This window comes from Cuculus canorus, chromosome 17, assembly GCF_017976375.1.
Source record: "Cuculus canorus isolate bCucCan1 chromosome 17, bCucCan1.pri, whole genome shotgun sequence".
NCBI lineage: Eukaryota > Metazoa > Chordata > Aves > Cuculiformes > Cuculidae > Cuculus > Cuculus canorus.
Window position 1 is genome coordinate 14,017,441 of NC_071417.1, and position 26,098 is coordinate 14,043,538.

The 26,098-nt window shown below is 59.1% G+C and overlaps 4 protein-coding genes across 6 annotated transcripts; 2 read left to right on the forward strand and 2 right to left on the reverse strand.

The window, feature by feature from the left end:
- Positions 1-1,123: 1,123 nt before the first annotated feature.
- Positions 1,124-7,625, forward strand: DDX54 (DEAD-box helicase 54). The gene is made up of 20 exons (XM_054082129.1): positions 1,124-1,271; positions 2,110-2,242; positions 2,334-2,404; positions 2,487-2,672; positions 2,775-2,824; positions 2,935-2,976; positions 3,213-3,308; positions 3,449-3,570; positions 3,759-3,820; positions 3,968-4,099; positions 4,433-4,643; positions 5,036-5,170; positions 5,516-5,737; positions 5,827-5,900; positions 6,011-6,220; positions 6,380-6,525; positions 6,603-6,716; positions 6,791-6,895; positions 7,119-7,222; positions 7,314-7,625. The coding sequence occupies exons 1-20, from the start codon at positions 1,161-1,163 to the stop codon at positions 7,535-7,537; spliced, it is 2,550 nt and encodes an 849-aa protein (XP_053938104.1). The 5' UTR covers positions 1,124-1,160; the 3' UTR covers positions 7,538-7,625.
- Positions 7,626-7,774: 149 nt separating this feature from the next.
- CFAP73 (cilia and flagella associated protein 73) lies at positions 7,775-9,778 on the reverse strand. Of its 2 annotated transcripts, none has more exons than XM_054082133.1 (6): positions 9,612-9,778; positions 9,253-9,357; positions 8,985-9,185; positions 8,656-8,877; positions 8,255-8,413; positions 7,775-8,156 (listed from the first exon to the last, which is right to left on the reverse strand). In XM_054082133.1, the coding sequence occupies exons 1-6, from the start codon at positions 9,762-9,764 to the stop codon at positions 8,025-8,027; spliced, it is 972 nt and encodes a 323-aa protein (XP_053938108.1). In that variant the 5' UTR covers positions 9,765-9,778; the 3' UTR covers positions 7,775-8,024. The 2 variants fall into 2 exon arrangements, with proteins under 2 accessions (XP_053938108.1, XP_053938109.1); XM_054082134.1 differs by having other exon boundaries at positions 9,253-9,529; positions 9,612-9,740.
- Positions 9,779-11,356: 1,578 nt separating this feature from the next.
- On the reverse strand, positions 11,357-20,398 carry VSIG10 (V-set and immunoglobulin domain containing 10). The gene is made up of 8 exons (XM_054082843.1): positions 20,250-20,398; positions 19,238-19,522; positions 15,289-15,570; positions 14,184-14,477; positions 13,675-13,785; positions 13,199-13,211; positions 12,096-12,256; positions 11,357-11,933 (listed from the first exon to the last, which is right to left on the reverse strand). Exons 1-8 carry the CDS (start codon positions 20,332-20,334, stop codon positions 11,863-11,865), a joined length of 1,302 nt encoding a protein of 433 aa, XP_053938818.1. The 5' UTR covers positions 20,335-20,398; the 3' UTR covers positions 11,357-11,862.
- A 3,241-nt stretch (positions 20,399-23,639) lies between these two features.
- PEBP1 (phosphatidylethanolamine binding protein 1) lies at positions 23,640-25,851 on the forward strand. 2 transcript variants are annotated; one of them, XM_054082669.1, is made up of 4 exons: positions 23,640-23,817; positions 23,885-23,994; positions 24,530-24,630; positions 25,046-25,849. In XM_054082669.1, exons 1-4 carry the CDS (start codon positions 23,683-23,685, stop codon positions 25,261-25,263), a joined length of 564 nt encoding a protein of 187 aa, XP_053938644.1. In that variant the 5' UTR covers positions 23,640-23,682; the 3' UTR covers positions 25,264-25,849. The 2 variants fall into 2 exon arrangements, with proteins under 2 accessions (XP_053938644.1, XP_053938646.1); XM_054082671.1 differs by having other exon boundaries at positions 23,645-23,799; positions 25,046-25,851.
- Positions 25,852-26,098: the final 247 nt, after the last annotated feature.

The window sequence follows — 26,098 nt, forward strand, 5'->3', positions numbered from 1 at the left end:
AGATTCACTCACTGGGTCAGGCTTCATCTTGCAGACGTTAAGGCTGTATTTATGTCCAGAGGAATATTTGGCTTCACTTCCAGGGAGGCCTGGTCTTGCAGCCACCCACTGCCTTGGTGTTCATGGCCAGAGGAGGTCTGGACGCTATTTGTGACCGACCTCTCATCAGAGGGGTTGTTGGAGAGCTCTGCTTTCTACACCTTTCTGCCTCGTGGTTGGCTGGAGCCCAGCAGTGCCCGTTGGAAGGGGTGTTCAGCCGGCTGAGAGACTGGGAACGTCCTCTGGCAGGAGCACCCCAGTCTTTGCAGCCCAAATTGCTCCCTGGATGCTTCCAGACACAGGACTTGGCCTCACAGCCTGCCTGAAAGCTGGTTGTTGCTGGAGACAAGAGAATGGCTCTTAGGGGCTGCTCCTTGGAGTGGGGGGAGCAGCTGGGCTGGTTCCGGGGGGAACAGTTGGGCTGGTTTTGCGGGGAACGGGCAAGCTGATTTCGAGGATAATGGCCGTGCTGGTTGGACTGTGTTTGCGGGGAGCGGGTGGACTGGTTGGACTGGGTTTGGTGGGAGCGGGTGGGCTGGTTGGACTCGGTTTGGGAGAAATAGGTGTGCTGGTATTGGGGGGAGCAGCTGGGCTGGTTTTTGGGGTGGCGGGTGGGCCGGCTGGACTGGGCTTGGGAGGAGCGGGTGGGCTGGGTTTGAGGGGAGCGGGGGGACTGGTTGGACTGGGTTTGAGGGGAGCGGAGGGGCTGCTTGGGCTGGGTTTGAGGGGAGCGGGGGGGCTGGTTGGACTGGGTTTGAGGGGAGCGGGGGGGCTGCTTGGGCTGGGTTTGAGGGGAGCGGGGGGGCTGGTTGGACTGGGTTTGAGGGGAGCGGGGGGGCTGCTTGGGCTGGGTTTGAGGGGAGCGGGGGGGCGGCGGGCTCCAGAGCAGGGGATGGAGCCTGACCACCTCCTCCCTGCTCAGGCACGGCGCTCCCTCGCGCTTGGCTCCGAACAGGCTCTCGTCGCAGAAGGACGGGGCGGCGCTCCTCCGCCTGCGCGGGACAGAAGCGACAGAGGAACGGGTCGGTTATGCGGGGAGGGAGGGAGCGGGGGGAACGGGTCCCAGAGCCACTGCTCACCTGCGCCCGGTGCCCGGCCGGGAGCCCGGACCCGCCGCCCGCATGGCCCGAGGGGCCGGGGCCGCCCTTCCGGTTCCGGCTCTGCGGCCCACTTCCGCTTCCGGCCCCTCCGCCATGGCGCCGCCGCGCGCCCGCCGGCCCCGCAGTGCTCCGGTACCGGGGGGAAAGGGGGAAGGGGAAGGGGCCGGGGCCTGGGCCTGGGCCGCAGGGCGGTGTGCGTGGTCTCCAATGCCTGGGTTCCCGGTACCAGTGCTCCCAGTGCCCGGTGTCCCCAGTGCCCGATCCCTGGTACCGACATCCGCAAGAGCCCACTGTTCCCAGTCCCTGGTACTGATGTCCCTGGTACCGGTGTACGTGGTCCCCAGTGCCCGGTTCCCAGTACCAGTATCCCCAGTGCCCGTGTCCCCACGTGCCTGTGTCCCCGATACCAGTGCTCCCAGTGCCCGGTGCCCACCTGCACGTACCCCCAGTGCCCACTGTCCCCATTGTGCGGTCCCCATGTGCCCATGTCCACGGTACCAGTGTTCTCAGCAGCCAGTATCCCAGTGCCCAGTCCCCATGTGCCCCAGTCCTCCCAGTGCCTGGTGCCCACAAGCCTGTGTCCCCAGTACCAGTGTGCACAGTCCCCACGTGCCCATGTCCTCGGTACCAGTGCCCCCAGTGCCTGGTGTCCATGTGCCTGCATCCTCAGTACCAGTGCCAGGTCAACGTGTCTTTGGTACTGGTGTCCCCCCTGCACCCAGTGCTGGCATCCTTGGTACTAGTGCCTGCAGTCTCTGTGAGCTGCTGGCCACAAAAACAGTGTCCCCAGACTCCATGTGCCATAATCCCCATGTGCTGGTGTCCCAGTACCAGTGTTCCCAGTGCCGGTGTCCTCAGTGCCAGTGTCCCCAGTGCCGATGTCCCTCCCAGGCTGGCTGTGCAGAGTCACAGTACCCCAGCACTGCTGGGACGCCTGTCACCGTAGCTGTGTCCTCATCGCTGTCCCCAGGTACCTGCGCCCTCACTGCCCGCCTTCCCCACTGCTGAGGAGGACGATGGCGCCGATGCTGAGCTGGACACGCGGGCCATGGTGCAGGCCCAGAACCAGAAGAAGAAGAAATCGGGTGGCTTCCAGTCCATGGGTGTGTGTAGGGCAGGGGGCAGCTGTCCTGGCATGGGGACCATTGCCTCCCGCTCATGTCCCTTCACCTGTTCCTGTCCCCGTCTCCACAGGTCTCAGCTACGCTGTCTTCAAGGGCATCATGAAGAAGGGCTACAAGGTGCCCACCCCCATACAGAGGAAGGTGAGCGCAGGGGGTGGCAGGACTCCCACCTGGGGTGGTGGCAGTGGGACTGTGACAGTGACGGTGGGGCGGTGCCTTGCAGACTATCCCTGCCATCCTGCGCGGCCGGGATGTGGTGGCAATGGCACGGACGGGCAGCGGGAAGACAGCCTGCTTCCTCATCCCAATGTTTGAACGGCTGAAAGCACCCAACCAGGCTGGAGCACGCGCTCTCATCCTCTCACCCACCCGGGAGCTGGCCTTGCAGACCCTGAAGTTCACCAAGGAGGTACGGGGGAGGCAAGTGGAGACAGCGCGGGCAAGTGGGGACAGTGGGGGCAAGGGGCTTGGTTTTAATACCCCCCTGACATGTGTGTTTCTCACCTCGCAGCTGGGCAAGTTCACAGGCCTGAAGACAGCCCTGATCCTGGGAGGAGACAAGTAAGGTTTCCCTATGTCCCCACCAGTCCCTCCTTCCTTAAAAGCCTCCCCAGGACGTGGTGAAGGGCTGTGCTGCCCAGAGCCAACGCAGCCTCTCCCTGTTCTTGTAGGATGGAGGACCAGTTCGCCGCCCTGCATGAGAACCCCGACATGTGAGTGGGAGACCTGGTGGGGAGGTGTCCTCCTGCCATCTAGGGACATCGCTTACAGCCAGTGTACCTGATGGATGCGTCCTGGTGTTCCCTTAGAGCATCTTCCTGTGTTCCTCACGACGGACAAGGGGGTCTCTGTTGGGTCTTCTTCGGGTTGGATTTGGGCCCTGCAGGTGGGATGGCGCGGGGATGCCATTGTCCCTGACCCAGTCCCAACACCAGCTCTGTCCCTGCAGAATCATCGCCACCCCCGGGCGCCTGGTGCACGTGGCGGTGGAGATGAAGCTGAAGCTGCACACCGTGGAGTACGTGGTGTTCGATGAGGCCGACAGGTCAGCGGGGGTCCCTGGCGCTGGCGGTGTGCCTGAACGCGGGGGAGCAGCAGAGGGAGGGAGGTGCCCTGGGAAGCGACAGGGCTGGCCACAGAGGGACCAGGTTGGCGCTTCCATGTCCCCTGTCCTCTCCCCTGCAGGCTTTTTGAGATGGGCTTCGCCGAGCAGCTCCAGGAGATCATTGCCCGTCTCCCGGACTGCCACCAGACCGTCCTTTTCTCCGCCACACTGCCCAAGCTGCTCGTCGAGTTTGCCCGGGCTGGTGAGGAGCGAGAGGCAGAGGGCGACTGGACCTGGGGGGGACTGGGAATGGAAACATAGCATGGTCCCACAGCAAAATCGAGCTGGGATGGCCTGGGCCAAGTGGGTGTCCCCAAGCCAAGGGGCAAGGCTGGTCCCAGGGCACATCTCACACATGACCCGTATCCCTTATGTCGCCACATCCCACAGGTCTCACTGAACCTATGCTAATCCGTCTGGATGTGGAGTCCAAGCTCAGTGAGCAGCTCAAGGTGAGAGGGTCTGTGGGGGCTGAAGATGAGCTTTGCACCTCCTGGAAGCCACCCTGCGGTGGGTCCAGGCTTACCCAGAGGAGACGGGAGAGGTGGCACCATCTGGTGTGGGGCTGTGGAGGGGCTGAGCTCTGCCTTCATTTGCAGCTGGCGTTCTTCCATGTGCGCGGGGACGACAAACCGGCCGTGCTTCTCCACCTGCTCCGGAGTGTGGTGAAGCCCCAGGACCAGACGGTCGTCTTTGTGGCCACAAAGCACCACACAGAGTATCTCAAGGAGGCAAGCAGCGTTTGGGGGTGCTCCGCATGTACTGTCACTAAAGGGCAGCTGTTGGGGGTGCTTTGAACCACTTTCAAGACCCACATGGTGTCTGCATCTGTGGACATGTCCCTCTGCCTCTGTTTGGATGAGTTGAAGGAAAAATCCCAGCTTGCGTGATCATGGAGGTGCTGCAGCCACCTACCCTTCAGAGAGAGGGGGGAGCAGAGTGGGATTTGGGGTTCTGGGTGGGCATCCTGGGGTCTCGGGGGCCCTGGGAGCTGAGGGGGGCCTTGCCCCTTAGCGGAGGGTGCACATCCAGGTGGGATCTGATCTCTCTTCTCCTCTCCCCAGCTGCTGACAGCCCAGGGCATCCACTGCACACACATCTACAGCTCGCTGGACCAGACCGCCCGCAAGATCAACATTGCCAAGTTCTCTCAAAGGAAGTGCCCGGTGCTGCTGGTCACTGATGTGGCCGCCCGCGGCCTTGACATCCCCATGCTGGACAACGTCATCAACTACAGCTTCCCTGCCAAGGGCAAGCTGTTCCTGCATCGTGTTGGTGAGTGCCAGTGCACCACGTGGGGGTCCTTCGTAGTGGCAGGGAGGGTGTGAGTGGGCTGTCCCTTGTGCCCTGTTTTTCCCCATCCCCGTGGCCTGCTGGGCTGGCACTGATGCCCCTGACTTGGTGGTGATGTCTTTGGGGCAAGAGGACACCATGTGGAGGAGACAGGAATGTTCCTGAGCTCCAGGCTGGACTGTGAGGGCTCTTTGGCTGGCACCTTGATGGGCTCCCCCTTGCCGCCTTCCCCAGCGACCCACAGCCCCTTCCCAGCCATGCCCACCTGGTAAACGTCGCATGTGTGGGCTCCCAGGGACACCCGTGGGTCCCTCCTTGCCTGGGTGGGAGCGGGCTAGGCTCATGCTGCTCTGCCACTCTTCTCCCCGTACCAGGTCGCGTGGCCCGCGCTGGCCGCAGCGGCACTGCCTACTCGCTGGTGGCTCCTGATGAGATGCCCTACGTCTTTGACCTCCACCTCTTCCTGGGGCGCCCGCTCGTCCTCGCCGGTGCCCAGGAGATGCCTGCTGGTAAGGCAGACCTGGTTGTGGGCATCAGGGTGGCTGCACGTCCAAGCTGGGACCCTGGACGTGTGGTTGCTGGGATTTTATCCTTGGCCAGTGCTGGAGTTCATGGTCTTGCAGTTGGCATCTGTGCAGAGGGATGATAAGCTCTCGTTATGAGGGTGCAGCTGGGGAAAGTGGGGTGCTGGGAGCTCTGACACTCCATGTGCAGCAGGGATGCTGGTTTAACACCACCAAGCTCTGTATAGCTTTGTTAGCTCTGCTTTGTTTAATCCGGGATCACTGCTGTGTCCACTGCAACCAGCCCAGAGCGGGTTCCAGAGAGGTGACATGATGTCCCCTGGGCTGCAGATGCTGGCGGGGTGCTGGGCCGTGTCCCCCAGAGCCTGGTGGATGACGAAGAGTGCCTGCTCCTGACGGACCACGAGGGCTCGCTGGAGCTGCGGAGCCTGCGCCGCGTCGCCGACAACGCCCACAAGCAGTACCTGCGATCCCGGCCGGGCCCCTCGGCCGAGTCCATCAAGAGGGTGAAGGACCTGGACGTGTCCCAGCTGGGCATCCACCCGCTCTTCAGTGAGTGCCTGAGGAATGCCCAGGGAGGGGACCCTGTTCCGCTCGCCGAGGAGCTGATCTGTGTCCCGATCCCTGCCCACATTCCCCAGGTGCTCACTTTGAAGACACTGAGTTGGAAAGACTCAAGTTTGTGGACAGCATTAAAACCTACAAGTCCAAGGCGGTGAGTAGAGACCCATCCTTGGACACGAGGCACCTGGTTGGGGTGGGGAGGGAGTGTCCATGCGGCCACCCTGCAGCTCACCGGGGCTCCTGTTTCTGCCTTGGGAACAGACAATCTTCGAGATCAACGCCACATCCCGGACACTGGCCAGCAGCGTGATGCGGTCAAAGCGGCGTCACGACCGTGCCCTCATCGAGAAGTACCAGCGTGGGCAGCAGGAGAAGCGAGCAGCGGTGCTCAACGGGCAAGGGCTGTGCCCAGCACCCCCTGGGCCCAAGGAGGGAGAAGGAGAAGGAGAAGGAGAGGAGGAAAATCTCCAGGTAATTGGGCAGGGGTGATTTTTCTGCGGCTGCCGGGGCTGCTGTGAGACAACGTTGGCCGGGTGCTGGCAGGACCGGGGCCCTCAGGCTGTGCCAGGGCTCAGCGTGGTGACTGGTGGGGGACACGGCTCCTCCATCCCATCCACCACCCCCTTCCAGGATGTGTTCTCCAATGTGGTGGGCCAGAAGCGAAAACGGGGCAAAGGAGGAGAAGATGGTGCCAGGAAAAAGCCACAGCAGCCAACGCAGCGGGATGAGGACTTCTACATCCCATACCGGCCCAAGGACTTTGAGAGCGAGAGGGGGTGAGTCCCAGGGGATCCTGCCGCCATCCTGCCCGGCTCCGGCGTGGGGGGCTGCTCTCATGGGCCGCCCTTTGCAGGCTGAGCGTGGGTGGCGAGGGCAGTGCCTTCGAGCAACAAGCGGCTGGAGCTGTCCTGGATCTCATGGGTGACGAAAACCACAACCTCAACAAGAGCAAGCAGCTGCTGAAGTGGTGAGTGGGGTCTGTCCGTGGGCTGAGGGAGAAGAATCAGGGCTGGGATCCCACCGCCCTCCCCTCTCTCACAGGGACCGCAAGAAGAAGCGCTTTGTGGGGCAGACAGGCCAGGAGGACAAGAAGAAGGTGCGGACGGAGAGCGGGCGCTACATCAGCAGCTCCTACAAGAACAACCTGTATCCTGCCTGAAGGCGCTGCTGCGTGTCTGAGCTGTGGCAGGGGCGGGAGGCCAGGGGCGGCGGGCCTGGAGCCACCAGCAGCCGTGCAGCATCGTCCCCTGCTCCTGGGGATCCCCACCGTGCCAGGGCAGCGGCTGGGGAGGGACGCTGGTCACAGTCCGTGCTGGGGAGCCCAGTGCTAGGGAGTCACAGCACGTTCCCTTAACTTAACCCGGCCCAGCTATGAAAAATGGAAGCAGAAATACAAGGTTGATGAGCGGGACGAGGATGAGGAAGGTGAACGAAGCAGAGAGCGGTTCAGAGGGAATCACAGGCGTGGGCACGGTGAGTACCTGGAGCAAGCGATGGGGACCTGCATCATCCACCCAACCCCTCACTTTGGCCACTGAGCTGTTTGGCCGTGTCCTTCCCGCAGGGCCTGCGCAGCCCCCGGCCCGGGGAAAGGTGCGCTCGGAGCTGAAGAACAAGCAGCAGATCCTGAAGCAGCGCAAGAAGGCAGCCAAGCAGCGCTTCCTGCAGAGCGGGGGGCTGAAACGCCTGAAGGCCAAGAACCGGCAGCGGGTGCAGGAGCTGCGGCAGATGGCCTTCGGGCGCCGGGTGGGAGCTGTCAAGAAGGGCAAGCTCCGGAAGAGGGTGTAGCAGAAGGGGCCGTACCCCAGCGGCTTCTGCCACACCTGGGAGCTGGGAAGGGGACATTAAATACTCAGCTGGTTTTACATGCTGACTCTTCTCTGTCCTTGCCTTGAGCATCGTGCTGGGGCAATTCTTCCCCCCTTGGGCCACCCCAGACGCAATCCTAAAACAAGCAAGTGCTGCAGACCGACAGCTGGGTTATATTTGACAGGAGATGCCTCTGGAGATCCCAACAGCTGGAACACAAGCACAAGCTCCCGCTTTCCTCCACAGCAGCCACGTCCCACTGCCAGGGATACCCAGGGGTTTGGGCTCTGCCCTGGGGTCCCTGGCCCCTGCCCCAATGGCCTGGTGTGCTATTCCACTGCCATCCATGTCGCTTCTCATCGTGAGTGTTTCTAGACTTAGGGGGAACCACGGGGGGTTCCTGCGGCCCTGTGCCGGCCATGGCAGCCTCTCCCCAACCCCAGGTGCAGGCAGTTGTCCCCAGGAGTTATTCCTGGCTCGGAGGCACCCTGGCACCCCCATGGCTGGTGGCAACAGGCAAGCGTGGGAGACGCAGCCCTGGCTGCCCAGGGCGCAGCTCGGCACAGACAGCAGACAGGTCCTGCATGCAGAGCAGCACCTGCAGAGATGAGGACCTTGATGCCACTGTTATATGGGGACATGAATGTTCCCATGTGCCCCTCAGCCCCGCTGCCCAGGGGAGAGGGCTGTGCTGACCATGTCCAGCTGGGCCTCGGTGTCCTCCAGGGCTGCATCCACAGGGATCTTGAGCTGCGTGGTGGCGAGCTGGAAGAGGTTCAGCACCGCCAGCTTGATCTGCCCCAGCAGCAGGGTCTTCTGGGTGGCCATGCTCTGGATGTGGGCCCAGTGGGACTCCTGGGTACAAAGCAAGAGAGACCCCTGAGCCCCCCAGCCCTGCCCCGTGTCCCCTGCAACTGACCCAGTATGGGACAGGGGGACCACGAGTCTCGGCTCTGTGTGTCCACTGCATGGATGCTGGTGACACAGGGACCTCCAACTCAGCCAGAGGGTGCAGCCTGTCTTCCCACCACCACCGCGTTGGGCATCTCCCTCTACTGCCGCCGAGGGGTCCCGGGGCTCCCCGCATCCCCCCTTACCTGCTGGCGCACGTCCTGGTGCGCAGCCTCCAGCTGTGCGTGGAGCCGGGCCAGCTCATCGTGGGCGCACAGGAGCTCGCTGCTGGCCTCCTCCTGGTACCGCCGGAGCCGTGCCCGGCCCTGCGCCAGCTGCTCCTGCCTGGCTTCTACCTCTTGTGCCAGGAGTGCCCGTGCCCCCGCCAGCGCCCCAAAATAGGCCAACATGGCCGGGACGTCCTGGAACTGGGAGCAGAATGGGGCTGAGAGGCTGCGGGAGATGCTGGGATGGGACAGGATGGGAGTTTGGGGCCCTGTATGGTGGCGCTGCGGGATGGGGCTGTCACGCTCACCTGCCCCATCGTGGCCACCACACCCTGCAGGTACTCGCCAAAGCCACGGAGGCTCCGCAGGCGCTGGGCCAGGTGGTCCCTGTGCCGCAGCAGCCCCATGAGCTCCTGGTGCAGGCGGAGAACCTCAGCGTCCCGCTCTGCCGCCTGCGCCCGTGCCCTGTCTGCCCGCCGCAGCGCCCGCTCCTGCCTCGCCGCCAACACCTGCGCCGTGGGGATGGGGTCAGCCGCGTCCCGGGGGGCAGCCTGGCCCCGGCCCCCGCCTCAGCACCTTGAGGAAGGCGTCGAATTTGAGGATGACATCCTGGAGCTGCTCTCTCCGCTGAGCCAGCCGCTGCCGGCGCTGCGCCAGGCGCTCCATCCTCTGCCCGAACTCCTGCGGGATCGGCGGGTGCCGAGGGCATCGCCCCACACCGGGATGCCGGGGGGTGCCAGCCCCCACAGGGCTGGGGACGCGCCCGCTGGCTGCTCCTCGTGGTGACCGAGCCCCCTCCCCAGCTGCCCTGGACCGGACACTTGGCCGAGAAGGAGCTCTGCTCCACAAAACACTGAGAAGTAGGGGTTTGACTGCTTTGTGGGGTTCTTTTGTTGGTTTGGAGAGGGGCACGGGGGGGCTGGGGACACCCTTACCTCCCTCTGGCTCTGCAGCGCCCGCTCCAGCTCCGACACCTCCTGTCTCTTCAGCAGCAAACGCGTGCTGGGCGGCAGCGTGGTGGCATCCTGCGCTGGCACCGGCCTGCGGCGAGTGGCACGGAGCTCATCGTGCCCGGGGGGGACACCCATCACCACAGGGACCATGGCCACGGTGCCCCCCCGCCCCTGCCCTCCCCTCGGCCTCCCCCTGCTCAGGGCCCCCCAGAGGAGGACGAGCAGAGCACAACCCTGAGATCCCAGGGGATCCTCCTGCCTCCTCCCGTGGGCAACGGGCTCGGCAGCTCCCCGCTCCCAAGGGCGGCAGAAGGAGCTCTGCTCCCGGAGGACATCCCGGTGACAGCCACCCAGGAGCGTGGTGGGCAGCAGGAGGGCACCCACTGTCCTGGCACCCCTGGATGGGGCACGGGCAGAGATGGAACCTGGATCACTGCCAGGGTGCCTTCTCCTTCCTGGCTGCTCCGGCTGGGATGGACCACAGCCCCCCGCCCGGGGACCCAGCGCCCACCCGGGACACCCACCCTGGCACCGGCACCACGGGAACGCAGGAAGAGGAACAGAAGTCCCCTGGGGATGCTCTGGCCCCGTGGCCGAGCCCCTGCTCGCCTCCATCCAGCAGCACCCGCTGTGGGAGCTGGGTGGGTGCTGGTGGGCGCCGCTGCCCATCCCGCAGGGAGAACGGGGGGATGTCACCCACTGCAGCCGTAGCTTCTCCTGGAAAGCCGTGCGCAAATCCTCCTCCTCCAGGCGGAAGGCCATCTCTCCCGGTGTCTCCTTGTCGACGAGGCGCTGTTGTGGAGGAGCTTGGACGCGGGACAGCCGAGATGGCAGCAGCACAACACCGTTGCCAGGGGCAGCCGGAGGCTCTGAGCGTGGCCCGCGAGGGCGGTGTGCTGGGCACAGGCACTACGCTAAGGCTCCTCGGGAACCGCTTGCAGGTCGTCCCACTCACAGCCTCCCACCACGCTCCACCTTTCCCCGGGCACTCCAGCCCCTCAGAAGCCTCCATCCAGGCTCCACAACCCTTGCGAGGCCACCACACGCAGCTGGACCCCAACCACTGCCCTGGTCCCCCCTGGACCTCCTCAGCTCTCCTCCAGCTCACGCTGCCCTTATCCACATCTCGGGGACAGCTCAGACCCCACGATGTAGATGCCGTCCCTCTCCATGTGCCCCACGAGTGTCTCCTTCCTACCTCGTGAGCCGCCCCCCTGCTTCGTTCCCGCCGTGTGTGTGCTCACACCCATCACCTTCCACACGCGCCGGGCTCCCGTGTGCCCTCACCCTCCCGCACTCTCCCATATGCCATTTATTCCTCTGCCCCTCCTGCAGACCCCTCTTCCCTCCAGCCCCATTCTAGCCATGCTGTTTGACCATCCCCATGTCTTTGTGTCGATCCCCTTCCTCTCGGATCCCTTCCTGCTCCCATTTCCATTGCCCTTTGGTGTGCCTTTTCCACCCCTGCTCCCATTTCCATCCCTGCCTCCGCCCTCGCAGGACGCTGACTCGACCCCTTCCTCCAGCCCTCTGGGCTCTGTTTCCACCCCAGCTCTGCTCCACGGCTGCCCTGATCCTCTCCACGCAGATCCTGCTCTGCTCATCCCCTCCCTGTACAAGTTCCCTCCATGTTTTCCACCTCGGCAAGGCATTCCCTCAAAACCACACTGCTAGGAACAGATTCCCTCTTGACTTAGATACGGAGCAACATTTCAGGAAGTCTTGGGAAAGAATATTTATGACAAAGAAAACCATTATGCAGCTTCCCTCAAGTCAGCATCACCCACGTCCTGCCCATGCACCAGTGGTTCCCTTTGTTTTCCTGGGAATCCTGCAGCCGCATGGTGACTTTCTCCATCCCCGTCCCTGTAGCCCCAGCACTGCTCGTGGCGACTCAGACGGAATTCTGTGCTGGCATTTGAGTCCCTCACAGGTGTCGAGATGAGCGGGATACTGGGACCCCCTTCCCAAGCTCTGCCTGCGCTGGGCAGCACGTTGTTTAAAAGGACACCTGAGACAGAGGAACACGAAGAGAGGAAAGAGAAACATGGCTGCGGAAGGATGGAGTGAAAGCTGGGGAAGGGACGAGTGGAGAAAGAAGTGGAGATGCTGACGGAACCAGCCTGCTGCAGGACACCGATGGCCTGCGCTCAGCCCCACGGCGACAAGGGCGTGCGTGACACTGGGCATCCAGCTGAAGGAAGGATTGTGTTTCTGCAGGAAGGGATGGAAGCTATGTGCATGGTGTCTCTTCTCTCCTTGATTGCAGCGGAGAGACCCCGCCATGCTGCTCGTCATCATCACCTATGCAGGGAACAGAGCAGCAACATCTCAGCAAGAGGCAATAAACCAGACAAAAGCAATTCCTCGCTCCCTGGCAGCTGCTCCTGGAAGAGCCACAGCTTAGCAGGAGCACAGGTGGCTCCTGCTCCATAACTCAGCTGACGGGCAGGTGCCAGGTCTCACCTTCTGTAAGGCAGTTGAGGTAGGCAGCCTGGATGCTGCTCCCATTGACCAATGCCATTGCTTCCTCCTTGGTGGAGCTGCTCAAGCTCTCCTCTTCCCCCTTCCCCTCGTCATCATCTTCTGAGTCCACCAGCACTAAGATATCTCCCAAGTCTTGATTCCTGTGAACAGCCGAGCAAGCAGAAGGGGGCTGAAAGGCTGCGGAGAGCCCATCCTGACCCTTCCCTCCAACCTATGCCTTCCCTGCCTCTGATAACCCTTTACACCACGACCAATTCTGACAGACTCTCCAGTCCCACATTAACTGTGTTCAAAGAACGGTCGGTGTCAGACCCTGCTGGCAGCAACACCACCTACGGTGTCCTGCACTGCTTCCCATTTGTCTTCCAAAGTCCTCCAACCACTTCACGAATATCCACGTACCAAACTGCACGAGCCCCTCCCGAGCAGAGTGATTCTCCCCTCCCAAAGAGCTGATGAAACGAAGGCCCTCGGGAAAGAGTCTTCCTATTGCGCAGCACCACAGCTGTGGGAACAGAACCAACAGGGGCGAGGGAAGGGAGTGGGACCAGGAGGGATCTAAGCGGCAAGCAGAGAAAAATCTGGTGCATATGAACCCCAGGAAGCTACCAGACATCCATCTTAAGCGGGAACACACGGGCAAACATCCACACAGAGCAGCAGCAGATCACCATTTCTATTTACTCTCCAAGTCTTCAGGCTCACCTGCACCACGGAGCAGCTCTCCTGAGCAGCCTCCTCCCACACTAATGGCTGCCTTGCAGCACCGTTCTGCACAGCCCAAAGCAATGCTACTCCTGCTCTAATTCCAAATGTCCTCCTCTTGCCTTACCCTCCTGCTCCCACATCCACGCCGAGGCCCTCTCATCCCCACCGTTCCCCTTCCTCTGTGGCAGAGCTCCCACAGAAGAACAGCTTCGCTCTGGGGACATCTCCTGCCTCCGAAGCGGATTCCCTTGGAGCAGAGTACTGAGGCAGGACTGAGCTGAGGAAAATCCCTGGGGACATCTCCTGCCTCCGAAGCGGATTCCCTTGGAGCAGAGTACTGAGGCAGGACTGAGCTGAGGAAAATCCACACTCACCTGAATGCAGCACCTGAATGGGAGAGAAGGGAAAGGACAGTGTTAGAAACCAGCTGCAGAGTGGTGCCTCGGGCCGTGCGCTGCTGGTTTGCCTGCACAGCCCCTGCCCATTCTGCCTGCAGCAGGATGATTTCTGGCAACCACACGCAGAGGCAGGGATGTGAATGTGACCTGCCCACACGTGCAACAAGGGCACCAGAAAGGTCACGAGGAAAGGGGTGAACGCTCATCACTGTACAGCTCCCTGGAGGAGGCAAGGGGAAGTGCCTGAAGCACTCAGCTGGGGAAGGAGGCTTGCGTTTCCAACCCATCTGCCTCCAGGGCTCTCTCAGGGTTTTGACCTGCAGCCGGAAGAGGCCCAAGGGTTGGGGTGATTGTCACAGCACACCAGAAGGGACAAGCTGGTTAAGGATAAAACCGGGCTCCCTTCAGAAGAAATAACTCCCTCCCTGGCTCGTGCAGAGGCAAACTCCTACCTCTCAGGCACAGGAGGGGATTGTAGTACAAGACGACTCCAGTGACGGTGAGAATAACCAGCAGGGACAGGACCACCACAGCACCCACGACCCCAATAATGTTCACTGGCTCTGTGGAAAGAAAAGGAGACACAGGAGGTCAGCTTGTCACTGGGACATGGATGGGTGGGTGAGGAAATTCAGTGCAAACAATAGAGCAGGTCCGTGTTGTTTTAGCTCCCATTTCCCGACATTTCAACAGTCCTACCAGCACAAGGGGTGAGTTTCAGGCACTCGTGCTTCGATGATATGGAAAGCACCACAGCAAAGCCCCTATTTTTGTGCCCTTATGCATTTAGTGAAAGCAAATGAATTCCTGCCCAGGGGGCAGTCGCCCATCTATGCTTGCCCCAAGAGGGCAGAAAGCATCAACAGGCAAAGAGGGCTTTAGCAGCAAATGAAGCCTCCAGAGCAGTGTCCCCAGCTCCTCTGCAATCCCTGCCGCAGCAATCCCAGGCAGCTCCACTCACGTTTTACCGTCAGGCAGACAAACAACTCCCTCAGCCCCACGGGGTTCTGTGCTTTGCAGACGTAACAGCCCCCATCGGTGTCCTGGGAGCAGTTGCGGATGGTGAGCCGTGACGCTTTGCCCTCCTGGACAATGAGGTATCTCCCTCCAGGTTGGATCTCCACCTCCGGCTGGGAGATGCCCCGCAGCCAGGTGAGCTGCGCTGCTGGGGTGCCCTCGGTCACACGGCATGTCAGGGTCACATTGTCACCCACAAGACAGGTCTTGGGGGGCTCTGATTCCAGTGAAGGGAGTTCTGAACAGCCCAAGGGGGGAAAAAAAGCAAAATACAAAAGTCAAGGAAGGAATGGAGGAGTTGAACATAACAAGCAATCAGCCATCTGACTGTTGAATAATCATTAACAGGAGGAAGTCAGACAGGAGTCTGGGACTCTAGCACGGGGGTTTGGCATTCAGGTCAGTCAGGAGCCTTCAGCAGCCTTCTAAGGAGCGATCCCAGCAACATTCACATTGCTCAGTCCTTTCTTTTGACACCTCTCTTTATATGCCCAGAGTAAAACGGTCGGAGCACAGCCAGCAGGAAGACAGCAGAGAGGAGGAAAGGCAGCTCAGGGATTTCCCTTGGGGTCAGCAGAGCTCTTGTGTAGCCCTGACAACCTTTGGAGTATAAACACAGCTCAGGTTTTCCAAAGCTGCTTTACTCAGATCGCTTAGATGCTCTTAGGGGACCTGGGTGCACACGCAACCCTTCTGCTGTAAACCTAACCCTGGAAAACTCAACCTCAAGCTGAACATGGCACCAAAACCACTTCCCACTTTCACACAGGTGAAAACCTCGTTGTGGGGAAATCTGTTTGCCCTTGAAGAAGTTCCCAAAACACAACACACCTGCAACTACACCACAACGGACCTCAGCTGCAGGACCTCTGCGCAGGCCAAGCCCTGCCATGGTGCTTCGTTAGCATCTCCCTGCGGCAAGCACCTGCAGGCCTGGCTTGCCTGGCCACTGCCTTAGTGCTCTGGAGGGCAGGGAACGATCACTGTACCTGCATGCCCCGCCATTAGCAGGCTCATTAATAGTCAATAAGGTACACAAGTCAGCTCACTTATCTCCACAGTGCACGAAGGTTCCTCCTCCTCGACGACGTGGCTCCCGACGCACTTAAACACTTTGCGGTGGGAGAGGTGGGAGCTGTTCAGTGTTTCCACGTGTGTGTCCGAGGAGCTCGTGGAGCTGATGACCCAGCTGGAGTTCTCCAGATCGTGCCCCTCTTCTCTCCAGCGCAGGGTGGGGTGGGGGTACCCCCCCGGCCAGCTGCAGAACAGCTGCAGCATCAACCCCGACGAAGAACTCTCAGCCCAGCACTTTGGGGATGAGTGCGGTGGATCTGTCGGCAAGAACACAAGGTTAGAAACATTTCCAAGTCACAGCTCTTGGCAACCGAGGGCTGGAAGTTCCGCAAGTGCTCACGCTTGCCATTGTTCCCCCTGAAAGTCTTCCTAGTTTCCCTGCCTATCTTTTCCCTGACCATAATTCCACAGCCCCAGGGGAGCACAGCACCGAAGTCCAGTCCACACGGATCAAGTAGGAGGCTGCCCTGCAAAAGTCATTGGAGCAACCACAGCCAAGACTTGAGGAACTGATGCACAGGATGGAAACAAATTATTGCTACAATTTTGTCTGATGGAGATGAGAAAAGCACTTAAGAACACAGCAGGAGAATAAAAACTCCACACTGCCCTTGGTCCTCAAGCCACAGCTACATGGAGGTGACACCAATCGAGGCCAATGTTGTGCCTCTCCCTGTCACTGATAGAAGCACTCAGATTTCCTGAGGGAACATGTAAACTCTTGCCCAAGCTAAGTCACCAGCTTCTCAGAGCCACGAGCCCAAAGCCAGAGCATTTCCCCAGCAAGCCCAGCACATTGCTGAAGGAGGAGGCTGTTCCTAGGGAGTGTAGGTTTAGACTGGATATAAGGAAGAAATATTTACGCTGAGGGTGGTGAAGCACTGGCCCAGGTTGCCCAGGGAGGAAGTGGAGGCTCCAACCCTGGAAACATTCAAGATCAGGTTGGATAAGGCTTGAGCAACCCAATCACGTTTGGGGATGTCCCTGCTTCTGGATGGGGATAGGACTGGATGACCCGTAAAAGTCCCTTCCAACCCAAAGCATTCTATGATTCCAAGATGTTTTGCCCACAGGGAGTCCTAGTGACTCCAGCTCACACGGTCAGGGCCACAGACGTGTGCCGCTGAAGCCAAACCAGACGTGCTCTGCTCCTTCCCAGCACCGCTGTCACTGCCTTGTGCGGCCAGAGCGTATTACTCAGTCACGCGCTGCGCTCTGTGCCCACACTGCACTGCAGCAGTGGGGACAAACTCCAACGAAGAACATCAGCAGGGAAATTCACTGCTGGCCTCACACCAGGGCTGCTCTGTAGCCACCACAACTACGTTTGTTACTCAAATACGCAAACAACAACACGATGGCAAGAGCAGGTCAGAAGCCAACAGAAATCCAAGAGCAATCCCTTTGGGCAGAGCAGGGCTCATGTTTCTCGCAGATGAGTTCACACACACGCCCATGCACATGGAGGCACAGGCGTTCCTTTAACAGCCACAGGGATCCTGGACTCTGATCCAGGCAGAATTAACACGCTGTCCCTGGAGCTGGCTGGCCTAATCCAACACTGAACAAGACCCTACTGAGAGATCAGACACTGACAACACAAACTCCACACAAGGAGTGTCAGAGGGATGCCTGGTGTTTATTCCTTTAAAATGCAGAGCATTTATTCAAGTGACTTTCAAATAACGTGAGTTAGAAATATATCATGGCAAATCCCCTGTGAGCTACAACAACATACCTTCTCAGGGCTTGGCTTTCCAGGAACCATATACATGCATCTCACATGATCTTTGAAACCATCCAGCTCTGGCAAGAAAGGTCTCTACAGTACTTTCTCTGTCCCAGCCCTGGGGAGGCATCACAAGCGATCTCGAATCCTGGCTGTGGTTGATAAGAGCAGCCCGTCACCCTGTATCACCAAAAACGGTCCCATGTCAAGAGGGGGACACAGCCCTTCCAGCCAGGGAGCTGCATGTTTTGTGCTGGCTCCGTGACCCGGCCTCCTGAAGCCGTCCGCTTTACATCCTGGACTGAGACACTCTCCCACTACAATCCTTCTCTTTAAAATGCTAAGAGAGATCTGATCCCAAAATATTAACAAAATAAAACCCGAAACTCCTTCAGTCCTCCAACAAAGAAACCAATCACAAACCACCACAAAAAGCACCTCATGCTCACAGAGGAGCCAACAGTGGCTTATATCAAAATTGCACACAAACATTGTAAGGAATCCTTGGGGGCATGCAATTCGCACCGTGTGCTGCACCTTGTCACGCTGCTAGAATGTTTACTCTACTGCTTGTGGATTTTTTAAATGCAGTTTTAAGTAAAAAGATCACTTTTTGGTACAACCCATGAGATGGGTTAAAGACCGTCAACTGGGAACTCCTACACGAATCTGACAGGTCCTGGGTCACTCCTTTATGGCAGTGCCACGTCTGTGTCTGAGAGGTTCACTCCAGCCCAGGCTAAGCTGCTCTTGTAATCTTTGGAAATTAATTGACACACTAATTCCACGCTAATAAATGAAGTTCAGAGGGCAGCACCAACACTTGGCATGCCATTGATATCTTTTACTCACGACTGTTTTTCACCAATGCTCCAGATTTAGGGCTTCACCTTCAAAGCCCCATGCCTACAGAGATATCCTCTGAAGCAGCCTGAGGTTCAATTCCTTCACTCCAGCCTTCCGTAACCTTCCAAACCTCATCTGCATGTTCCTCGCCCCAGGAAGGTAATTCTTATTCCTGTGAACTTTCAGAGATTTAATCTCTACAAAACAAGTGCAACATTTACAACATGCGCCCTTCACCAAACACCGAGGAGGAAGGAACACCCTGAATGCAAACAGAGAACAGGTCTCACACACAGGCGTTGATGGACAGGCCAGCAAGAAAGGTGGGGGACAACAGAGCACAGGGTTGCCAAAAGAAGCAAACTGGCAGCAGCTCTTCCTTCTTCTCAACCCTGTAACATGGGCTGGGCTGACACAAAGGACAGCAGGTCACAGCTCAGGTCTGAGGGGCCAGCCTATGTCACATCTGACCAGACATGGAAGGGACCAAGAGTGGAATCTGCCACAGGACCTGCACTCCCTGATCATCCATGAGGCGCTGTTCTCACAGAAGAGAGGGAACATTTGGGCAAGATAGCGATTCCCCAGCAGAAACAGGAAGGACCTATGCCAGTAGCGTGTGAAGTCATCGACTGGAACACTCTTCGGCCTAATCTTCCACCTGTGCTGAGGAGATTTCTAAGAGAATGAAAGAGGGATGGAAACGTGAGTGAGCATGAAAAGACACAACAGGAAAAAAGGCTGAAAGAATGGCCTGTTCTATAACAGCAGGCATGCTCCCAGGACTCCTAGCAGTAAACTTGAGGAATGTGCCGTTTCCATCAAAATCAGGAGGTTGCACTGTAGGACTCAGCACGGACAACTCGTCAGCCGAGGACCCTCCACCCTCACACCAAAAGGGTGGTAACAAGGAATGGCACAGCACATCTGTTTCAAAGAGGTATTCTAATCAAGGGAAAAAAGGCAGTGAGCAACAGCCCCACTCTAAGATTTATGAAGGCTCAAGTCAGCTACATTCCAATGCAAAAGGCCACCCTGGAAGAGCTAGAGGATACGAAGGACCTGTTCAAAAATGAGTTTATCATCACCAAAGCAGGAGGAAGTGACATGGTGAGGACTGAGCAGCTGGCACCCCATTGTCTGCATCACACAAAACTGTTCCTTGCCAGACCATCTGACGTTGTTCTCCTTGTGAGCGAATGTGTAACTGAGCAGTATCAGCCTCCTGGCAGATTTTGCCCAACAAGGCCTCCTTGCCCATTTTTACTCTATTTTTCCACCAGGACCAGGTGAATCCAGGGACCTGCAAGACCCAGGGGAGGAAATCCAGAGATGGAAGACAGACTTACTGGCTACCAAGAGCCTGACCCTGTGCTCATGGTCCGTCTTGTTCAGCACTTCCTTGCAAGTGTAGTTGCCTTCATCCTGCGCACGCAGCCCCGTGATGCGCAGAGAGCTGTTGTCAACCAGGGAGAAACGGGTGTCTGGAGGGAAGGTGACCCTTGAGGAGAAGAGTGGGGGGAAAGAGCGCGGATCCCCTTGAAACCAGACCACCTCGGTTGCTTCTTTGGAGACATTTCGGCACAAAAGGAGGATAGTTCCTCCAACCTTCCCAAAGACAACCTCCTCTGTTCCTGCAAAACAGAAGGGACAGCATTAGGGATCTAGGAAACTAGCAAAGCCCCCTTGGGTCAGCACAACCCGATAGGTATCAGCCCTCTGGGATGCTTGTTAGGAGGGCTCCTGTTAAAGGATCCCCGAGATGGAAATCGACGTCCCCCGCTCAGGAGACCAAAAACAAAGACAAAACCCATCCAGACAGCACCCATCCAGACAGTGGGCGCCTTGAATGAAGGCAACACAACTTGATATCCCCATTTACCTTTCCTTTTTACCCTTTCCCTGCTGCTAGATGGCACCTGGAGCTACTACGCGCTCGAGGGGCTGCAGGAGCCCCTCAGAACCCAAAGGAGCCCCTCAGAACACAAAGGAGCGCCCCCAGCACTCCCAAGAGCCCCCTCAGCCCCCGCATGAGCCCCCCAGGAATAACTCAGCCCCCAGGAACCCCCAAAGCCCCCCCAGGAATCCCTCAGCACCCCCAGGAGCCCCTTCAGCCCCAGCAGGGGCCCTCGCAGCCCCCCAGGAATCCCTCAGCCCCTCCAGGAGCCCTCCCAGCCCCCCAGGAGCCCCCTCAGTTCACCCAGAAATGCCTCAGCTCCTCCAGGAGCTCCCCCAGATCCCCCCAGGACCCCTCCAGGAGCCCCTCAGCCCCTGCCAGGAGCCCCTCAGTCCCTCCAGGAGCCCCTTCAGTCCCCCCCAGGAGCTCCCCTGAGTCCCCAGAAGCCCCCCCAGCCCCTCTACCTGCGGCGTCGCGGCGCGGCACGAGCCTCCAGACGCAGAGCGCGAGGAAGAAGCGGGCAGGCTGCGTCCCGCCAGGGAGCCGCATCGCCGCACGCCCGCCGCCGCACCCTCCCGCCACGGGGAGGCGGTGCCGCCTCCTCCTCGCCTCCGCCCCGGCGAGCGGGCGGGCGGGCCCTGGCCGAGACCCGTGAAGGGGGGCCGGCAGCAGCAGGCAGCAGCACCCGCCGCCTCCATCTTGCGCGGCCGCCATCTTGGGGGCTCTGAGCCCCCCGCCATCTTGGGCGCCCCCCGACCCCGCCGCCATCTTGGGGGCACCGACACCCCCCCCGCCATCTTGGGCAGCGCGGGGTGCGGTTCCCTGCCCGCAGATGGAAGCTTTAGCGGGGAGCGGTGTTTGCAGAGAGCAAAGCTCGATCGAAGAAGTACTTACTGTTACGAAAAGCAGAATGCTTCGATTAATTTTAAAGCAGAGCTCAGTCCGTCCGAGAAACTATATTTTTTTGAAAGACAGAACGTCCCCTGGTAGTGACACCGAAATGCCAGCAAATCATGGAGTGGTTTGGGTTGGAAGGGACCTCAAAGCTCATCCAGTTCCATCCCTGCCATGGGCAGGGACATCCCACTGGCTCAGGCTGCCCAAGGCCCATCCAACCTGGCCTGGAACCCCTCCAGGGATGGGGCAGGCACAACTTCCCTGGGCAACCTGGGCCAGGGCCTCACCACCCTCATGGGGAAGAAATTCCTCCTTATGTCCAGCCTAAATCTGCCCCTCTCCAGTTTATATCCGTTCCCCCTCATCCTACCACTACAAGCCTTTGTAAACAGCCCCTCCCCAGCTCTCCTGCAGCCCCTTCAGTTACTGGAAGGTCGCTCTAAGGTCTCCTTGGAGCCTTCTCCAGTAATGCTGTGAAAAGCCAGACTCAATAATCAATGCCAATTTGGTTATTAAGTAAGATATCCTCTAATGCGATGTCAGCCATGCAGGGGGTTGCTCCACCTTGTGCACGTGCAACTCCCAGAACTGTTCACAAAGGCTCTAAGCAGTCAAAGCATACATATTCATCACTTTTCCTGGAACAGGTGTCTATTAGAATCAGTTCCCAAAATTTATTTACGTAAGTTTCCTCCCCTGCCCTCTGGAGGTCTTCTTCAGGGGTCTCCGGATGAAGGCTGTAGATCTTCCTCAGAGTTGAACTTTTCAACTCTCCTTCTTGCGCATGCTCCTAGACTCCTCGGGCACCCCTTCAAGGTTGCATCTGGTCCTAGCTGGTTCTTCTTTCTCTTATCATTGCACTAGTCCTTGTTATCTCCCTTAATTACATACAGTCACGTTCTTTCCCATTCTTTCTAACTGCAGCCTTGTTAAAATTCCTTATGTAATCGTAAGTATCCAGGCACAGGCTGGTTAAAAGTTATTATTCAAGCTAATCCTATATTTTAGTTCTAAAATCACAAAAATTATATATAGTATTCAAATATATAACAGGTTAGTAACTTAATCTCTTCCTTCACCATGCTGAACAACCCAACTGTCTCAGCCTGCCCTCGTATGTGACATTAGGTTGAAAAAGACCTTTGAGATTATCAGCTCCAACCGTACTTGCCCACTATTAAATCATGTCCCCAGGCACCTCATCTACCTGCCTTTTCAACACCTCCCTGTGCAGCCTCTGCCAGTGCCTGAGAACTCTTTCTGTGAACAAATTTTTCCTAATGTCCAATCAAAACTTCCCCAGTACAGCTTGAGGCTGTTCCCTCTCATCCTATTATTTGACACTTCGGAGAAGAGACCAGCATCCACCTATCTGCAACCTCCTTTTAGGTAGTTGTAGATAGCGATGAGGTCTCCCCTCAGCCTTTTCTCCAGGCTAAACAACCCCAGTTCTCTCAGCCACTCCTCATGACTCTTCTTCTTCATCCCTTTCCCCAGCTTCATTGCTCTTCTCTGGACGCGCTCCAGCCCCTCAATGTCTTCTAGTGAGGGACCCAAAAATGAACCCAGGATTGGAGATGCTGCCTCACCAGGGCTGAGTACAAGGGGAGAAGCACTGCCCTGGTCCTGCTGGCCCCGTCGGTTCTGATACAAGCCAGGAGACTGAGACAAGGGACCTCCTTGTGCTCTGCAGCTTCTTCTCAAAGGGAGGAGGAGGAGCAGGTGCTGAGCTCTTCTCTCTGGACCCAAGGGAATGGCATGAAGATGCTCCAGAGGAGGGTTAGTTTGGGTATAAACTGCAGAGGGGCAGATTTAGGCTAGACATAAGGAAGAATTTCTTCACTCTGAGAGTGGGGAGGCACTGGCCCACATTGCCCAGGGAAGCTGTGGCTGCCCCATCCCTGGAGGGGCTCAAGGCCAGGTTGGATGGGGCTTGGGCAGCCTGAGCCAGTGGGATGTCCCTGCCCATGGCAGGGGGTGAGACTGGATGAGCTTTGAGGTCCCTTCCAACCCAAACCATTCCACGATTCTATGATTCTATGACATTAGGTTCTTCCCCCTGCGGGTGGTGGAGCACTGGCACAGCTCCCAGGGAAGCTGTCGCAGCGCCAAGGGTTTGGACAATGCCCTCAAAGACAGGGGGTGAATGCTGGGGTCCGGCTCAATGGTCTCTGCGTGTCCACAGGGCGCTCAACGGCCGTGATTCCATCCCTTCGCTCAGCCCTGCCGCGCTCCAATGGGAACGGAGGGGGCTTCCAGCGATGGGAGCGGAGCTGAGGGCACCTGCACCAATGGGAGCGGAGCTGAGGGCATCTCCACCAATGGGAGCGGAGCTGAGGGCACCTGCACCAATGGGAGCGGAGCTGAGGGCACCTGCACCAATGGAAGCGGAGCTGGGTGCATCTCCAGCAATGGGAGCGGAGCTGGGGGCACCTGCGCCAATGGGAGCGGAGCTGAGGGCACCTGCACCAATGGGAGCGGAGCTGGGTGCATCTCCAGCAATGGGAGCGGAGCTGGGGGCACCTGCGCCAATGGGAGCTGAGCTGGGTGCATCTCCAGCAATGGGAGCGGGGGGGCAGCGCAGCCAATGGGAGCGGAGCTGGGGGCACCTGCACCAATGGGAGCGGAGCTGGGTGCATCTCCAGCAATGGGAGCGGAGCTGGGGGCACCTGCACCAATGGGAGCGGAGCTGGGTGCATCTCCAGCAATGGGAGCGGAGCTGGGGGCACCTGCGCCAATGGGAGCGGAGCTGGGTGCATCTCCAGCAATGGGAGCGGAGCTGGGGGCACCTGCGCCAATGGAAGCGGAGCTGGGGGCACCTGCGCCAATGGGAGCGGAGCTGGGGGCACCTGCGCCAATGGAAGCGGAGCTGGGGGCATCTCCAGCAATGGGAGCAGGGGGGCAGCGCAGCCAATGGAGCGGAGCTGGCGGTGCTTTGGCCAATGGGGGCTCGGGGCGGTGCTCCCGTGCAGCCGAGCCGAGCCGAGCTGAGGCGCAGCCATGCCGGTGGACCTGGCGCAGTGGGGCGGCCCGCTGAGCCTCACCGAGGTGGAGCAGAGACCCGCGCACCCGCTGCGCGTCAAGTACGGCTCCGTGGAGATAGACGAGCTGGGCAAGGTGCTGACGCCCACGCAGGTGGGTCCCGGGGCGGGGGCTGCGGGGGCAGCCGGGCGGCTCGTCCTGACGCTGTCATCCCCCCCAGGTCCAGCGCCGCCCCACCAGCATCGAGTGGGATGGCTGCGACCCCCAGAAGCTCTACACCCTGGTTCTCACGGACCCCGACGCTCCCAGTAGGAAGGACCCGAAGTTCAGGTAACGGGGGCGGGCGCCTGCCCGTCTTGTCTGGGGAGGACGGAGCGGCCCTCATGGTCTGAGAGGAGGCGCAGAAGGTGCTCTGCCCCTCTTGGGATAGAAACGGTGTCCTTGCATCTCTCCTTGAGCCAGAGACAGCGTGGGGAGGAGTGGCTGCTTCAGCCAGGGGACTTTGAAGGTCTTTAAGCCCAGTATCTGCTGCTTGCTCTGATTTGGCACATGTGTGAGTTGGAATTGTGTCTGTTTGTGCTACAGTGCAGTCTTAAACTGAGGGCCAGCTCACCTTTTTCAAATCAGGCTCAGAAGTGTGTGTAACACCCACTTTTAAGGGCCAGGCTCTGGTTCCAGCAGGCTCTGCTTTTGCAGGAGGCAGAACCTGCTGTAGTAGTGGTTTGCCAAACCAGGAGTGTGGCAGCTCTTGGCTCCACTTACAGAGTTCCAGTTTCTCCTTATGGAAAAGCAGCAGCTTGGAATAATGCATGGTTTTAGCTTGGGCTGCATTGCAGCCTGATTGTCTTTTGCCTTCTCCTTTCAGGGAATGGCATCACTTCCTGGTGACCAACATGAAAGGCAACGATGTGGGGAGTGGGACGGTGCTGTCGGATTACGTTGGCTCTGGACCTCCCAAAGGAACAGGTCAGTCCCTGGCTGCAGCAGCTCCATGCTCTGAGCACCGCGGTGCTGTGTGGGTCAGGCGCAGGGGAGGGGAGGAGGTTGGCAGAAAGCTGTCTGCGTGCTTGGCATGTGTTGCGTGCCTGGGCAAAGGGGGTGCTGTGCTGTAGCCGTGGCCAGCAGGATGGGGATTGCATTGTCCTGGTGACAGGCTGTGCTGCTCTGCCGGTGGTTGGCAGGAAGCGTTGCCAGGCAAGGGGAGCACCCGCCCAGGTGTCTGTCAGGCATCTCCTCTGAGCTGCTTTAGCTCCAGCAGACTTTGTCATTTGGTCCTGGAGAATGCAGGTGTCTTTCCTTGTGCTCCTGGGGTCACTCCAGAGGGAACCTTAAACCCGAGAATTGCAGGTGATGGCACTTGCGACACTGTCTCCTCCCGCAGGGCTGCACCGCTATGTGTGGCTGGTGTACGAGCAGCCGAAGCAGCTGACCTGCAATGAGCCCATCCTCTCCAATCGCTCTGGTGACAAACGAGGGAAGTTCAAGGTGGCGGCTTTCCGCAGCAAGTACGAGCTGGGGGTGCCGGTGGCTGGCACTTGCTACCAGGCAGAGTGGGATGACTACGTGCCGAAGCTCTACGAGCAGCTCTCGGGGAAGTAGGGCACGGGGACTGACGGCGCTCTGTGCAGCACGGGGCTGCTCGGAGCATTGCGCTGTAGTTTTGAGTTGAACCCAACTGCTCCCACACTGACCGCTGGAACCGTAACCCTGTCCCTGTCCCGAGCCTGCCTCTGTGTCCTTGTGGTCCAGCCCTGTGCTGTAGGGAGACCAAAGCCTTTGCCAATCGGTGTCACTTCAGCGTTTCCGCTGCACTGAAAGGGAATTGTGCCGAGTGTCGTGGGTGCAGAACCACTGCTGGGGTGGCGCTGGCTGTGTGGTCTCCCCTTTCTGGGAGAGGGGAGGCGGTGGCACGCAAACGCACCCCTTTTTTCATTTTTCTCAGTTGTGTTTTGTTTTAGAATGCATGCAAAAAACCCTTTTTTTTCCTTTTCACCCCCGAGCGTTGGGCAGTGCCTCCCGTTCCCTGCTCTGAGCCACCGGAGTCGTGAAGGTGGAGCTGGGAGGAGGCAGGGAGCTGGTGTCTAGCACTTCCTTCTGTTCTCTGTTGCCACTTAAAGCTGAGACCACTTTGTTTGAGTTCTGTTGTGACCCGATGTCAATTAAAAGCTTCCCGAGGCGGATGGTGTGGTTTTCTTCCTGGGGGATGAGGGGAATGCTTACAGAGCAGTGTGGCATCACCCGGTTCCTTTGCTCCTGCCGTGTGGATGGAATACAGCCCAGAGCAGTCTGTCCTACAAGGACCGGGGCACGGTGTGCGGCAGTATTTGGAGGGGACGCTTCTTGTCCCGGGGTGTCTCTGAAGTCACTGTCACTCGGCAGCAGGGTCGCTTATTCCCCAAGAACCTTCTGTCACCATCGCGCTGTTCCTTGGGGC

Bases quoted from the DNA above. Each gene is read 5' to 3' on its own strand.
- DDX54 (XM_054082129.1), top strand. From the start codon at position 1,161: ATGGCCCGAGGGGCCGGGGCCGCCCTTCCGGTTCCGGCTCTGCGGCCC. The intron at 3,309-3,448 runs GTCAGCGGGGGT...TCTCCCCTGCAG, and splicing joins GTGTTCGATGAGGCCGACAG to GCTTTTTGAGATGGGCTTCG. The intron at 6,896-7,118 runs GTATCCTGCCTG...AACCCGGCCCAG, and splicing joins AGCTCCTACAAGAACAACCT to CTATGAAAAATGGAAGCAGA.
- CFAP73 (XM_054082133.1), bottom strand. From the start codon at position 9,764: ATGGGTGTCCCCCCCGGGCACGATGAGCTCCGTGCCACTCGCCGCAGG. The intron at 8,414-8,655 runs GTAAGGGGGGAT...CTTTGTACCCAG, and splicing joins ACCAGGACGTGCGCCAGCAG to GAGTCCCACTGGGCCCACAT. The intron at 8,157-8,254 runs GTCAGCACAGCC...TCATCTCTGCAG, and splicing joins CCGAGGCCCAGCTGGACATG to GTGCTGCTCTGCATGCAGGA.
- VSIG10 (XM_054082843.1), bottom strand. From the start codon at position 20,334: ATGCGGCTCCCTGGCGGGACGCAGCCTGCCCGCTTCTTCCTCGCGCTC. The intron at 15,571-19,237 runs GTAAGTCTGTCT...TCTTGCCGACAG, and splicing joins GGTCAGGCTCTTGGTAGCCA to ATCCACCGCACTCATCCCCA. The intron at 13,786-14,183 runs GTGAGTGGAGCT...TTCTTTCCACAG, and splicing joins TGTCTGCCTGACGGTAAAAC to AGCCAGTGAACATTATTGGG.
- PEBP1 (XM_054082669.1), top strand. From the start codon at position 23,683: ATGCCGGTGGACCTGGCGCAGTGGGGCGGCCCGCTGAGCCTCACCGAG. The intron at 23,995-24,529 runs GTAACGGGGGCG...TTCTCCTTTCAG, and splicing joins AGGAAGGACCCGAAGTTCAG to GGAATGGCATCACTTCCTGG. The intron at 24,631-25,045 runs GTCAGTCCCTGG...CTCCTCCCGCAG, and splicing joins TGGACCTCCCAAAGGAACAG to GGCTGCACCGCTATGTGTGG.